Source organism: Rattus norvegicus, chromosome 3 (genome assembly GCF_036323735.1).
Source record: "Rattus norvegicus strain BN/NHsdMcwi chromosome 3, GRCr8, whole genome shotgun sequence".
Classification (NCBI taxonomy): domain Eukaryota; kingdom Metazoa; phylum Chordata; class Mammalia; order Rodentia; family Muridae; genus Rattus; species Rattus norvegicus.
In genome coordinates, this window is record NC_086021.1 from 90,089,806 (window position 1) to 90,105,883 (window position 16,078).

Sequence of the window (16,078 nt, forward strand, 5' to 3'; positions counted from 1 at the left end):
AGTAAGCCCATCCTGAGACAACCGCCTTCTGGCTGCTCTGCACAGAAAACAACACTGACACCAAAGTACCTGAGACGGAAGGAAGGAAGGAAGGAAGGAAGGAAGGAAGGAAGGAAGGAAGGAAGGAAGGAAGGGAGGAGGGAGGGAGGGAGGGAGGGAGGGAGGGAGGGAGGAATGAATGCAGCTGGAAGTGAAGGAACGACACGGACCTCCCACACACACACTTTAAAAACTTTTATTTATATAAAAAACTCATTTGTTTTTAAAAGCATTAACAAGAGAAAGAAAGAAAAAAGATACAGAGCAGAAGACATGCCCCTTAGTAGTATTCGGTGGGAAGGTAGGATTTTTGGTTTGCTGAAATTGAATGTTTAGTGTTTTTATAAATGAAAGAAGAACAACAAACAAACAAACAAACAAAAACAGTTAAAGGTCCCCAAAGCCCATGGCTATTCTATCACCCACACCCACCGAGAAGAAAGAGCACCAGGAAGAGCAGAGGACAAGGGAACCAAAAGCAGAGGCAGATGTGGGTGGGGGAGGGGGAGGCTCCCCTGTGCAGTGTACTCTGAGGGTCACGGAGAGCAAAAAGCTCCTTTTTGCTAGAAAAGGCAAATGGGACTCGGAAGAAATGGGAGGGAAGCAAAAGGTTAAGGGGGGGAGGGGTTGTAATGCATAAGAAAAGGGGTTGGCGGGCTGTGCACTTTTCTCCTACCCCATAGCCTCAATATATTAAGGAACAGGACAAGAGGGATAAAGAATTCCAGTTGCATTGAATAGAGCTTTTAGATTAAGGAAAGAAAGCAAATAAGGAAAAAGAGTTAAAAAATTGAACCCACATAGTAGCTGCTTCTCTAGCCCAAGCTATACCATTCACTATAACAGTAAGGGTGCAATGGAGGCAAGGCCTGATTCCCTGTAGCCTTTCAGAGATGATGGGATCTGGGGACAACTCAGGAGTCAGTCACGGCGCTCCCTCCTAACAGCCTCACTTTGATCTTCACCCATCCCAACTGTAAGCTGTTGAGCAGCATCCTGCTGTGATACACCAGAGGCTTTAACAACCCCCAGTGGGGACTTGAAGTTCCCTAGGTTACCACTTCTCTTCTTTCCTTCAGCTACTGGGGGCCAACAGTGGGTAAGAAAATAACAAAATCTAACTTGCAAAATCATGAGAAATGAGACTGCAGAGGCAAAGAAAGGCACCTGGAAGAGAGGGAGGAGGTGCACCCCAGGCCAAAGGCACAGAGAAGAGGCAAAGCCAGGGCAGCTCCTACCTTAGAAGGGAAAGGGGGAGGAGTTATGTACAAGTCTTGTAGTTGGCCAACAAATCCAGGGAGGGGGAGGAGAGGGAGGACAAGCTTATAAAGGAAGAAGAGAGATGGGTGGGGAAGGCTGGGGAAAGCCAGCCTGGAAGCTTCCTGCCAGTTTCAGACTAACCACTTCATGTACATTCCTTCTAGTTCCTCCTAGAGGTTTATCTTCGCAACAGACAATCTTTGTTTCTTCTCAACAACCAACGGCTCCGTGGCATTCTCCTTTTTACAAAGCATCTTGCAAACGGCCAGGTCAAGTTAGCAGTTTTATCACAGGGTAGGAGAGGAGGGTTAGAGACAGCCTTGATCAGGACAGCACCCCAAGGTTGCCCTGCAGCTGACAGAGGAGATGGAGTCTGTAGGTCCTTTGCGGTCCCTGCCTCGGTCGGACAGGAGGAAGAAGAGTTCTTACTCCGAGGGTGGGAGTACTTCACTTACTGGAGGCCCTTGCCAGGTGGAATGCGCCAATGTTTCCAGCCTTCATGGCTTCAAAAACAGCCACTGCATAAGGGAAGGACTCACACTTCCCCATCCACAGCAAAATAAAAAATTCCCCCACACCAGAAAAAATAGTCTTGATTAAAAGTCATCAGTTTGTCAGAATGCTGAATGCTGAACAGACAGCGTGTAATTTTCAGTTCTTCCCAATGATTCCAGTAGAGAGTTCCACTCTCCCTCCCTCTCTCTATACAAGGCCAAGAGGTCCAGGGAAGGCTGGCAAAAAGAGCTAATCTGCAGCAGGTTCAAGATATGCAAATAACTGAGTCAGGTTTCTTGGGGGAAAACTGGAAGTAGGGGCTGGGAGGAGAGGACAATTAAACTTCAGTGGAAGATGTTGATAATTCACGGATGAAAGCAGCCACTTTGGGCTACAAGGGTAGGAGTCAGCCTGGCAGTTGGCACAATAGTCCAGCGAAGAAAGGAAAAAAATCATCAGTCCATTTCACCACCAAAAAATAAAAGTAATATATTATAAGCCCATATGGAGAAGGTAGAGTGGTGCTAAATCTTCTGCTGTGGGGAAAAAAAAAAGAGAAGGCTGTTAATAAGGCTGAGAACAGGAGGATGGGGGAACAAACACAGCTGAGCAGATCTGGAGGCAGGAAAGCACACAACAGAGAACCAGATCATCTGCCGCATCCCAGCCTTCGAAGAGGTCATGATCACAGAAGCAGAACCCTTGGGTATCATGTGGCTCACTCAAGTGTCTCAGGCCTGATCAGATCAGCATGATTGGCAAAGAATAGGCACATAGGGACCTCCTTCCTCAGGACCATCTTAGGAGTGACTGGAGGACATACCATGGGGGGGTAAGACACTTGGTTCCCCTCATCATCCAAAACCAACACATCCAACTCTTCCTCCAAAGATTCCTGCCCCTCGTCCTGCTGTGAACACATGCAATTTGTTAGTGAGAGCCAAGGTAAGAATCTCTAAGTGTGTGCCAGATCTAAAGAAAATCCCAACATTGGTAAAGTAAACAAACACGGTTAAGAGTCCAGGGCAAATACCCTAAACAGGAGCAGGTGATGTACTAGAGAGATTAGTTAGCGTCAGTGACATCAGCAACACAATTAATGAAAAACATCTCAAGAACCGTCAAGTTGCATCAAAGCCTCTACTTTTTCCTGAAAACACCTACCAAAAAAAGATTTATCTTTCTCTCCCCCCCATTTTATATAATATACAGTTTCAATATACCATTAGCCTCATACACACAGCAATATATAATAAGGATTTACCATCAAGGGTGCTCCCTTCAATGGCTCCATATCACCCAAATCCCCAGATCGGTCCAGTGTTCTGTTGTGGTCTCCTCTCTCATTCAGTGTGGAATAGTTGTTATCTAGAGAAAAAAGTACACAGAAATGAGAGATCCCTTCTAGTATACAATGCATGTGAATTAGGCACCCGATTGAGAAATGAGCTGTTTCAGATGCTCCAACAAGACATTAAACGCTGATACTTTTTAAGACTTACACGCAGCTTGAGTATAAGGGGGGAGATGATATATGAGATATGCCCAGTACTGGGGATGTACTTCAGTGGTAGAGTGGTTAGCCTAGACTACCCACCATTGGGAAAACAACAAAGCAGTAACAATGAGAAACAGTGTATCCTATGGTGGTTGATACTAAAGAGACCTGGCCTGCTTATATACAGCCCTGAAATTAAAAGAAGACAGAGAAACATGCTACAATTGGAAGGAATTGATAATGCAAAAACAACTTGAGTTTAGCCTTTGGGAATGAAAAGAATTTAGAAGAGCAAAGGGGAAGAACATTCCAGTAGAAGGCTTCATATAAAGATTTTTAAATAACTCAGTAATGTGTTGAGTGTCCTCTTGTAAACCTACAACTGCAGCAACTGGAGGTTAAGGGAGGAAGATCCACAGATATTCAAGGTCATCTTCAGCTACAGAATAAGTTCAAGGTCAGTCTGAGATACAGGAGAACCTAATGATAAATAAAATAGAACGATGGGATAAAATAGTAAGTAGGAAGGAGGCAAAAGAAGTCAAGGTCATCCTCAGATAACCTGGGCTATGAAATCCTGCTTAAAAAAAAAAAAAAATCAGTAGAGAGTAGAGAGGAAGAACAGAGAGGGACAGGGCTAATTACACGCCACACAGAAACTTTATGAGAACATATGTGGGAAGAGGATCTATCAAGAAGTCAAGGTCAGGGGGCTGGAGTGCTAGCTCAGCAATTAAGCACACCTGTTGCTCTTGCGGAGGGCCTGGGTTCATTCCCATCACATACTTGGTGGTTCACAACTATCCCTAACTCCAATTCTATGGATTCTGACGTATAAGAGCATGGGCCACCTGGTAAACAAACATACACGCAGGCAAAACACTCATACATACAAAATAAAATAAATTGGCTAGGCATGGCAGAGTCTCAGCACAGGAGAGGCAGAAGCAGGTATGCCCTGGTGAGTTTAAGGTCAGTTTGATATACAAAGCAAGTTTTAGGACAGCCAGGAATATACAAAAAGATCTGTCTCAAAAAATAAATTTTTTTTCTCCTAAAACCAATTTTTTTAAAGTTCAAGTTTGTCCCATCCACAGTAACATATAAAAATGTAGAAAAGAGTAGATTGATCAAATTTTATTATAATTTCAGATATCCTTTCAAATGGAGATAATCAATCACTATACTTCTGGGATGGTTGTTTAGGGGGTAAAAGCTACAGGGGAAAAACAAAAAGAGCCAGGTACAGTGGAGCATATTTATAATATCAGCACTTGGGAAGTAGAGGCAGGAGAATCAGGAGTTCAAGAGCAGACTCAACTGTAGGGAGTTCAAGACCTGTCTATGTGACCTGAGACCCTGTCCCAAAAGAAAAGAGAGAGAGAGAGAATGCCTACTCACCCCAATTAAACACTATTCTGCAACATTAGACAGGAACTCTTTACCTACCTAATGATTTTGTGTTTGACCCCATATTGCTCATTGGAATTTCTTCCCGGTCAGGTTTCTTATCTATATGGAATTAGAAAGTTATCCAAGTCAAAATGCAATACACCAAAATCTGTATAAAGTAGACATTTCTTTCTAGCATGCCATCTTTCCTTGCCTTTATTCAATACAGTTTTACTCAGCACATACTATGTGCCAAGACTAATCACAACCTACGGTTCTAGGAAAGCCCTTGCAGAACTCTGGTCCCTTTCCTATAGACACCCAAATACAAGAAACATTTCAGAGGCATTTGTTGTCAAGCCTGATGGCCTGAGTCTCATCCCTGGAAACAACCTGTGAAGAAACTGAGCCCTTCGAGTTTTCCTCTGACCTCACACCCAAACTAAATAAACAAAGAAATAAATGGGGGGTGGGACCTTCAACAATATGGGCCCTTACATCTCAAAGCCCCTTTAGTCTTAAAGATTGCAAGGTTCTAGGCTAAAGATGTAGTTCAACAGTAGATGAAGCGTTTGCCTAGTCTTCTCACATATGAGGTGAATGAGGGTGTAGGAAATGACTTCCATTGGCGTGGAATAAGCAGACTTTACTATATTCAGAAATGGAAACATCTATTCCACATAAAAATATTTTTTCCATAATCATAAGCACTTTCAATTTAAAAAGCATTGTGTGGGGGCCGCTAAGGTGGTTAACGGGCTCGAGCACTCGCTGTGCAAGCCTGTCAGCCTGAGTTTGATCCTAGAGACCAGATATAACTACAAGAACAAGCTCCCTGGTTGCCCTCTAACCTCCACTTGAAGGCCACCATATGTGTGCCCACGACACACATCACAGACAATAATTAATTTTTAAATTAAAATAAAAATCCAAGGTTGGGAACACTGTTGAACATTTTTATATACCTCTTTTAACTCTGGGTTAATAGAAGAGATAGAAGTAGAACTTAGTCTCATAATTTTAGCACTTAGAAGGCAGAGGTAGGGGTCACTGTAAGTTCCCAGTCCAGGCAACTGTGGAGCCCATGGTAAGACCTTGCCTCAAGAAACCCACAGAAAGTAGATGGGGTAGTCTGTCTTGCCCTTGTATGGCATTTACTTATACAGATACACAGATTTTTGAAAAGTATTGGTACTGTCTCCCTGCAAAATAACAGTTTACAGAACTATGCAAATGTTGTAAAAATTAACACATTTTATTATACATGTGTATTTATCTTGACTTATATAATCATAAAAGCCATAAAAATGGTTTTATTATTACACTTTGTGTGTGTGTGTGTGTGTGTGTGTGTGTGTGTGCGTGCGCGCGCACGCATGGGTATGAATGTGCACATGGGAGGGAGAGAGGGAGAGGAGAGGGAGAGAGAGAGAGAAGGAGAGAGAGAGCGACCATGTATCCGTGTCCATTCATAGCATGACACGGATACAGTGGTCTGAGGACAACTTTCAGGGGTCAGTTCTCTCTCATGAATGAACTCAGGGTGTCAGGCTTACTGGCGAGTGAATTTACTCACTGAGCCACCTTGATGGCCCTAGAAAAAGCCTTCTAAGTATTGGGATGTTACTAGGCTCAGTAACATGGGTATGATTTTCCCAATTATACTTTTCTTCTTTCGGATTTTGGGGTTTATTGAGGCTTTTTCAGGGGGCAGGGTCTTATTCTACAGCTCAGGCTGGCCTTGAACCCCCTATGTAGCCCATGCTGGCTTTAAATGAAGGGCAATCTTCCTGCCTTAGCCTTCCAAGTGCTGGGATGAGACACTACACTCAGCCAGAATTATATTTTTCACTCAGGTAGCAAATACTGTCAGTTTTTTCAACAAAGTAATAAAGTTTCTGTGTTTATTTCTGAGGGAATGCTTGCCAAATAACCATGTTGAAATAATCATCACTTGTGTGTCAGCTACTTCATTAAGTAAAATAGTACTCTATAAAAACTGGCTAGTCTAATTAGTAATACCAGTAGTCTGCCTCAAGATAATCACAGTGGCTCCCTGTGGCGCAGCACAAGAGCTTCACATTTCCTCATTAACACTACACATCTAGGGGATGTGTACTTAGGGTAGAAATATAATAAAATATTACAGCTCCATCAAGGATGCTCCTAAATGGAGATGGCTTTTTAACTGAGGAGTGCATGGGAGTAAACCCAACTAGTTCAGGTCAGTGTCACCATCTCCATCTGTGTTGGCCCCGGCAGCACGCGCTGCTTTTATGTCATCAGTGCATATGTCCAAGAATCTTGGGGCTCTCACGCCATGCTCCAAAAGCCATGGGTGGAATCAAAAGGTAAAAGCCGTAAGATAAGAAAGGTTACGGTACATACTTTTAGTGAAACAAATATATAAAATACTAAATATATAATTCATCTATGATAAAGTGGTTTAAAAAGCTCTACCTCAGGGAACACACACACAAAAAAAAACTTGCCAAGAAAGACATGGATTCAGTCCCCAGTACCACAGCAACACAAAAACACAATCACACACACACAGAGCTATAGCGGTGGTGTTTTCTCTAGGGACTAGAAATAATGGACTTTCTGGTTGTCAGTAGTTTTTATTTTTTCCAACTAGAAAAGCACTAATAATTAACCAAGCACATTAATAAGTATCGGAGCTGGGGACCGAACCCAGGGCCTTGCACTTCCTAGGCAAGCGCTCTACCACTGAGCTAAATCCCCAACCCCAGTAGAACAGAAATTTAAGAGAGAGATTAAACAGAAAACTGATTCACCCTCTAGTAACTTGAAGTTCGCAGGCAAATTAAAGAAGCCACACTCGGTGGCTGGAGGTGGTTGTCCTTTAGGACACTCTAACCAACCAGCCACCCAGCCACCCCCTTTCCTTTCCTCTTTCCCACTTCAGGTCCTTCTCTGATCACCCTGCCCCAGTTCCCTGATAAAAGTTTATTTGTGACAGAAAAAAAAAAAAAAAAAAAAAAGCCGCACTTCACGCTACTAACTACCTTGATTTTGGTTTTACTTTCCCTTGAGACAGAGTGTCATGTAGCCAAGGTTGGCCTTGACCTATTACTGACCCTCCTTTTGCCACCTCAGAGTGCTGGCTGGGATTACAAGTGTGCACCACCACACCTGTTTGATTTCTAAATTCAAACCTATTCTCTTACACAGTACAATCCGGATGCAAAGCATTACTCCCACACTCGGCATCTAGCTTAATTAGAAATAAACACATATCCTATTTCTCAGTTAATAAGCCATTAAAGAATGCCAGGAGCACTAAACAGAGAAAGCTGCACCCCTTGGTTATAATACCTGATTTTTGGTTCCGGTCAATGAGGGGGAGAGTGCTATCATCATATGAATGGCTGCTCTGGCTTCTAGATGCATTGTTTAGATTCACCTAGAGACAAACATAAAACCCAGTGTCATAGAAACCTGGAGAGATTCCTGGCCCCTTCTCCTAACCATGTACCTCCCACTTCAGGAACCCTGAAAGAGCATGGGTTTCCTTCCCCATGCTCACCTGCCTTAGCCCTCACACATTCTTCCTGAAGGGCTTAGATGCTAGGTGCCTACTGACAGTAACTCCTCAGAAAAGACTGAGTCTAGGCAGTAGTGCATACCTACACTGCTAGTACTTGGAGGACAGAGCTAGAGGGAGCAGAGAACAGTAAGCACATGAAGGGTCTGAGTAGACAGGAAGCTCACAGTGGCCATACATTATCACTGCTCTCTACCAACAGCATCTACTGTATGTTCAACACTGAGAGAGAAGAACTACTTCAGCAAAAATAAACTGTGAGCACCACAGTTTATAATAAACTGGATTAAAAAGTAGTGTGGCAAGTCTTTACAATCTAACCAAAGACAGAGGCACTAGCCAAGGAACAAAAGAGAAGAAAAGTCAAAGCTTCAGTCGAGAGTTATTGCACCTGGAAGTCTGATTTCTTCCACCCCTCTTTTTCCAGTGGCTTCCGAAGCTCCTTATAGCCCCAGATTGTCTGCAGGACAAGAGCTGCTGCCCGGACTTCTTTTTCTGAGCGATTCCTATGAAGGAAAGTAACACCATACAAAGTTTAGTTTTCAGACCAGGGATCTCAGAACTTTTACTCTCTAACAAAGTGGTTTTCAACCTTCCTAATGCTGCATATAGTTAGTTCCTCACGTTATGGTGACCCCAGACATAAAATTATATTTATAGCTACTTCATAACTTGACACCCACAGGTTGAAAACTACTGCTCTAACAGCACAAGGATATAAAAATGTAAAAATGGGTGAAGCCAAATTTCACCAACTCTTATACTGTATGAAACACTGACATAAACTACTTTGATGTAACAGTCCATACCAATTTACAGACCGACACTAAGAATGAAAATAGAGCAATATCTCTCCACATGTTATAGGAAGAAGTAATCTCACAGAATGGAAGAGAAAAGTTATTTTCTAAAAACTCTTCTTCAAACTCAAATTCTCTTAGCTGTGATTAAGAAAAAGCTCACCCTGATTTGTTGATCAACACCAGCTTCTCAATACCCTGGGTCTCTCGAAGCTTTTTGGCGGCTTCCAAGTTCTCAGCAATAACTTCGTTGATGGTGTTCAATATAGAGACCACGGTGTCTTCAGAGAAATTCCAGGAGGAGTTCTGTTGACCTCCTGGCAGATTCTTTACCAAGTTAGGAATAGCATGTTTGCCTATAGCAGTAAAACAAAAGGTCAGAAGGAGCCTCACAATACACTTGAGAGTAGTAATCAGGCCAAGTGTTAAGTTCTAGTCATACAAATTAACTCCATTATTACTAAGATTATTTCAAAGGGGGCAAGAACATGAGACAGCCATAAACTCACTGCCATTCATCTATTTCCTCAAGAGCACACAGACAATGAGATGCTGGATATCAAATATAGTCTGGTCTTTCCAGACACAGTAATGAAAACAGTACATTCAGTACTATCTTATGATAATCTGTGGGGCAAAGCATTCTTTATGAATTTAAAAAAATTCAACTACTTGGGCTCTGCCACTAACTAGTTCAATTCTGGGCAAATGAAAAAAAAAAAAAAAAGAAAAGAAAAGAAAAATTCTTAACAATGCCTAGAGATAGAGAAAACAGATATTCAACAAATAATAATGGTTATAATGTTTTGGAAGAATCATCACTTCTTGCTTTTGTAAGATCCACAAAACTATGAACCTTCAACACTCAGAAATATAAACTATGAAGGATTATAAGATCCTTCTCCTCAGTGATGTCAACAAATGACTAAACGTTTGCTGGATTCCAGGCACTGTGCTAGGCACTAGTTCAAATCCTTACCAATTAACTCTTTGTTCCGAGCATCCACAGCCAGATTTCTCAGTGCCCCAGAGGCAGCTTTCACTACTCGCTCGTGTTCACTGGTCAGGAGGTCAGCTATGGCAGAGAGAGCCTTCTCTTGACGAAGAGCAGAGCGGATGTATCTGCCATACTAGGAAACACATGGGAAGCGGTAAAAAGATTACAAATGGTAGCAAACTAGTTATCTACACTCCCTATCTCCAAATCCATTTTCTTAGAGGTACTCACTGTCCAGCGCCCAGCACACAAGTTCTGGATAGCTCCAGCCGAGGCTTCTAGGATGGCAGGTGTCTTGCTCTCCTTAAGGAGTGAAATGTATATTCGCACCACTTCTGGCTGAAATAAGAGTTCATAGCCTGCACAGGAAAGGGCAAAACAGAAATCACTAATCAATGCCTACAAACCAGGCTCTGGCTGCCTGCAGTTCTGCTTCTCCATCATCAGGCCCCTCGAATTCCCTATCAGTCATGAGCAAATTCAGAGGCTTGATTTCATGTCTGTCTTCTCGGGTTTTTGTTTTGTCTTTTGAGACAGGGCCTTGCAATGTCAAGCAGACTGGCCTCAAACTCATAATCTTCCTGTCTTAACCTGTGAGTACTAGGACAACACATGTACCACGGATCTCTGTGAGTTTGAAGCCAGCCTGGTCTACAGACAAGTGTTCCAGGAAGCCATGGTTACATGGTGTGGTGCTGACTCACAAACAAAAAAACTACTACTAGCCCATGGTAAAAAAGAGAATAGACAGCAACGCAATTATATTCAATTCCTCTCTCCTTTCTCCTTGACTTGTACCTCATAGCTAACTTTAGCTTTGTTTGTTCCATAAGCAACCAGGCCTAATGATTCAACATCTGAAACAAAAAATTATTTCTAATTTAACTCAATCATTGTCCCCATCATGAGTATGACTAAATGATAAACAGCCTGAGATAACATAATTTAATTATCAACCTTTATATTTATAGAAAGCTAGCAAGTTTATATTCATTAATATACTGGATCCAAACATCCAAGCTGAGATAAAGGCATTTCTTCTAACAGTAAGGTTCAAGATCCAAAAACCTGCAGTGGCCATGCAGATAGCTAAGTCTCTTTTCTTATGTTTTTCTGAGGCATGCTCTCCCTGTGGATCCCAACATGGCTTTGAACTGATAGCAGTTCTCCTGCCTCAGCTACTCAAGTACTAAGGTTGCATACATGCACCATTATACCCAGCCTAGTTTCTAGCTCTAGACTAAATACTTGTGAATGAATTTTCCCAACACTTTTACTGTCACTTCAAATCTACTCAGTCAGAGAGAAATGTTCACATAGTGCATAAAACATGTTACCATATCCAAATTCTCTAGAGACAGAGAATAAGGAGGGTAGCTTACCCCGAGCAGGACTAGTTCTTTTAGGGAAATCCACTGTATCATTTGCTGGATCCTCGGTAGGCTTTTTCCCTATGAAAATGGAGAAAGGGCGGAGAGAACAGGGTAAAGAACTTTTTTTTTTAAAAGGAAAGATTCGACCTGACAGTTTTCATCCTTCAGTCAGAATCTTCAGATCATAGATGCAGCATCAAAAGAAGCAAAAGAAGGGAAAGCCCACACATAACTGTCCCAACAGGGATGATGCAGAAACAAGGAGGACCAAAACAGGCAGTAAACTGTATAAAAGGAAGGCCACTCCGGATGCTGTGAACTCAGTTCTGATAACATGGACTGCTGTCCAGAAACAGCATCTCAAAACCACAACCCAGAAGGTTTAAACTGATTCCAATGGTTCTCCTCAACTAAGTTTTCCTACATGCATCCACAGGGAAGGGTTAGACAAAGAGATATTAAGAAAGGTAAGAACCAAACCATGCAAGTTAGCAGACAAGCGCCTTAAAAGATTGCACTTACCTCTAGAGAACCACTCATCTTCCAGTGCATCACCAAGGTGGAAAGCGAGGAGAGAAATGAAGGAAGAAAACGCAGGAGAAAGATGTCAACAGGATCATGGGCAAGTACACAAGAAAGCAGAGGAGGAGGAAGAATAGGGAGGAAGGCCCCAGTTTAGCTCAGTTCTTGTCATTCACTGCCCTAGATGCCAAAACACTAACAATCATCACCATCCTCACATCACTACCACCAACCACCACCACTACTACCAACAACCACCACCACCAACCACCACCACCAACCACCAACAACAACCACCAACAACCACCACCAAACAACAACAACCACCACCAACCACCACCAACCACCACTACCACCAACCACCACCAACCACCACCACCACCAACCACCACTACCACCAACCACCACCAACAACAACAACCACCACCAACCACCACCAACAACAACAACCACCACCAACCACCACCAACCACCAACCACCACCAACCACCATCACTACCACCACTACCACCAACCACCATCACTACCACCACTACCACCACCACCAACAACAACAACCACCACCAACCACCACCAACCACCAACCACCACCAACCACCATCACTACCACCACTACCACCACCACCACCAACCACCAACCACCACCAACCACCATCACTACCACCACTACCACCACCACCACCAACAACCACTACCACCACCACCACCAGAGCAAAAGGACACATCTCCATAGGGAGACTTCCACACTATTTATTAAGTACCTATAAAGCTAAGTGTTCCTCTTGCCCCATATTAAAGAATAGGAACTAGATAAGACTCACCTTTGCCCTTCTTGGCCCCAAAGCAACTGGCAGCATGTGGCCCAGTACTGTTAGCCACACTAGGAAGTGCCTCCTGGTAACGCTCTGCCTGTGGGATTTCACGATGAACTTGATATGATAAGTTCCGAAGGAGGCAAACACAATTCTCCACAAGCTTAGGGACATAAAAGAAAAGGTTCAGTTGGAAAAGAGAATGCTTATGATGGTTTCCAAGAAAATCTAAGTCTCCATGATTTGAGTATTAAACTATCAATCCTAAATGCATGACTCAATCCGTCTTCTCTCAGATTGCCTTGTAAGAACCTCAAGATCCTCAAAATCCTTATCTTCATGCAAATAGAAGGACTAATTATAGACATTTAATGGCTTTTGCAACTAGTTGGTGACCCAATACATAGGTCACTGTTTTTTCTACTAAGAAAATATATAATCTGGAAGGCTACTAAGCAGCTTAACTATATATGGGACACACACACCTAAAGAAAACTATCTTTGGAGCTTAAGGGAAGCTCAGTCATTGACAGCACTTACTGCCCAAGTCGGACTGACCTTGACTGCACCTATGAACCCAGTGCTATAGGAACAGGGTTGCTGAAGGTGTCTGCTGCCAGCCCAGCTAAACAGCAACCTCCAGATTCAAGGTGAGACTGTGTCTCAGAAGAGTAAGAGGGAAAGTGCCTGGTAACAGAGAGAACCAGTGTTTTCCTGGCTTCTGCTCTGGGCACTTAAGCACACGCACGCTTCTCTTCGTCTAAACTAAACGCCCATTTCAGGGAGGGGAGGTGGCATAATAAGTATTTTACATTATCTGATAGCCTGAAGTGGTAGGTGGACCACGGGTATCTTGGGAACAAAACTCAGTTAGTCATTAACTTACTTTACTGTCTGAATCCTTCTGCCCAATTTCTGCCTGAACAATGAAAATGAGGGCATCAACTAGGCCATCACACTCCCGAAGTTTCCGCCGGGCTTCACTCCTCTCCGAGCTTACATTTCTAAGGGGAAACACAAAGTTCTGAGGATGGCTAGATTCCTGAAGTCCCCTCTTAGATATCATTATCCATTTACATCTAAGGTGCCCTTAAAACTTTTTCTAGTCAGTAAAATAAGTAGTTAATACTTACTAAAAGCAAGGTACTGCAGTTGGAAATTGACTCAAAGTCTGTCTTCTGAGCTTTCTCAAGCTTATAAAGTCAGGTTGAAAAAATACCAGGAACTAGAACAGGCCGTCAGTGTCAAAAGCACTAGCATTGGATGCTCTTCTAAGGACTTGGGTTCAACCCTCAGCACCCACACAATGGCTGAGGATCTAACATGCTCTTTCAAGCTAAGTGATAGACAGCTTACCCAAGCTTATACAAGACAATGGGTTTAATACCCAGCACCACAAAAAAGGGGCGTGTGGGGAAGGCACATCAACATCAGTAAATCTAGCCAGAAGTCATTTGTTATAAAGCAGAACAAATATAGACAATGACAAAGGTGTTTAATTTGAAATACAGATAACGTGACAGGGATGAAGAGAACACACAAGTCCACAACTAGGTCAAAACCTATGTGGGAGGTTCTAAACAGGCATTTACCTAGTTAGATGAACAGAATCAAAGAGGAATAAAAATGATGTGCACAGGAAGAAAGGAGGGAGTAAGCACACAAGCAGTAATGGTCCACACGGAAAAAGAAGCAAAGGCAGGTAGGCGGAGATCAGCACACACGAGGCAGAGGAAAGGCTGCCTAGTACGTGCCATGCCCTGAATGTGGTCCTCAGTACCACAAAATATCATAAAAGCAAGCAAGCAAGTAAACAAACAAACAAACAAAAACCTCAGAAACTCAACTTCTAATTTAAAAAAAAAAAGCCTCCATAAAATTCCAGCTGGGATGTGGTACTGAAGACTGAACCCAGGGAAGCACTTTACCAGTAAGCTCCACTGTATCTGTTGCCAAACTCCATCCCTTTCTGAGACAGAGTCTTACAAAGCTAGCCTTGACTATACTGTGCAGTTTAGGCAGGCTACTGACTCAACCTCAGATAGGTTTACAGGCCTGCACTACCAACCCCAGCAAAAACTGAATCTTTACAGTCTTGAAAACCTCCACTTACCTAAGGCAGCCAGCTGTGTTGGTGAGCACTGACTCCCATTCAATATGCCGTGGCTTACAGTCTTCATTAGGTTCTCTCTCCCAACCAGAATGCGGAATGATAACTTCATCTGTCAAGGCGTGTAGCGCATGGTCCACAATCTCCATTTTGATTGAATCATGGGATGAGAGATTCCACAGGGTTCCTGACAGGGACAAGTCAGAGAGCTCTCTAACACCCAAGACACTATGTTGGAAGAATATCAGAGGCAGCCCTATTCTATTTCTTCTTAGTCACCCTCAATGACCATACATACATCCATTACAGAGTCTATGAATCCATGTAGTGTTAGTCAGGTTTCAGACCCATGATAATATATATGGCAATATATATTTTATACTGTAGTTTAATACAGGCACACAGTCATAAAAATAAAGCTTTACAAAACAATCTACACTAGTTTCTTTACCTCAGCAACAGTCACTTTGGCCCACATAATTCTTTGTTGTGGGAAGTTGTCCTGTCTATTGTTGGATGCTTACCAGCTAACCAGTATCCTAGCCTTTATTCATCGGATGCCAAGAGCATGCTCTACCTAGCCTCAAGTTATGACAGCCAAAAGCAACTACAACAAAGGAGATGCCCTCTGGAGGCAAAAATAGCCTGCCAATTAAGAACCATTATTTCTTTTTCTTTCTGGAATAGTGATTGTGCCCCTACAAAATGGGATATCATGTATAATCTGGAAAATTATCAGTCCAAATAAATGGCCATAAACTCAAATTTCTAAATGGAACAGGCAGGTTGAGTCAAGAAAGGCACACATTTAAAACAGATTATAAGGTTGGGTAAATGGCAATTGCCACCCAGCTTCTGTCTTTGGAAAATTGCCACCCAGCTTCTGTCTTTGGAAAAACAAGTTTCTCCACCACTACGGTTGGTCAAAAATAACAGACTGTGCCAGACAAGGTGGTCCATTCGTTAATCCCAGAACTCAGGAGGCAGAGGCAAGTGTATCTCTGAATTCAAGGAGGACAGTCTATTATATAGTGAGTTCTAGTCAGCTTGCCTACATAGAGGAAAGACCCTATCTCAAAAAAAATGAGAAAACATGCAGGTACGCACAATGTGTTGGAAATTACTGTGTGTGTCATGTGCCATCCAAGGCCACTCGTTACCTCAGAACCTATAATCAAAAGGTAATGGACTGGCCAGGTATGGTGGTGCATG

General features: G+C 42.8%; 1 protein-coding gene across 17 annotated transcripts in view; it reads right to left on the reverse strand.

The window, feature by feature from the left end:
* Positions 1-219: 219 nt before the first annotated feature.
* Positions 220-16,078, reverse strand: part of Ctnnd1 (catenin delta 1) — a 51,223-nt gene continuing 35,364 nt past the window's right edge. For 4 of the 17 annotated variants that reach the window (XM_006234453.5, XM_039104878.2, XM_008761987.4 and 1 more), the window contains 14 exons: positions 14,870-15,053; positions 13,643-13,760; positions 12,766-12,919; positions 11,945-11,962; positions 11,432-11,500; positions 10,281-10,408; positions 10,032-10,182; positions 9,216-9,408; positions 8,644-8,758; positions 8,024-8,111; positions 4,742-4,804; positions 3,059-3,162; positions 2,618-2,704; positions 220-2,330 (listed from right to left, as the gene is read on the reverse strand). In XM_006234453.5, coding sequence (XP_006234515.1) covers positions 2,319-2,330; positions 2,618-2,704; positions 3,059-3,162; positions 4,742-4,804; positions 8,024-8,111; positions 8,644-8,758; positions 9,216-9,408; positions 10,032-10,182; positions 10,281-10,408; positions 11,432-11,500; positions 11,945-11,962; positions 12,766-12,919; positions 13,643-13,760; positions 14,870-15,053 — 1,484 coding nt within the window. In that variant the 3' untranslated portion in view covers positions 220-2,318. The remainder of the gene's footprint in view (positions 2,331-2,617; positions 2,705-3,058; positions 3,163-4,741; positions 4,805-8,023; positions 8,112-8,643; positions 8,759-9,215; positions 9,409-10,031; positions 10,183-10,280; positions 10,409-11,431; positions 11,501-11,944; positions 11,963-12,765; positions 12,920-13,642; positions 13,761-14,869; positions 15,054-16,078) is intronic. The other 13 variants (XM_039104870.2, XM_063283647.1, XM_039104871.2 and 10 more) reach the window with 13 other exon arrangements.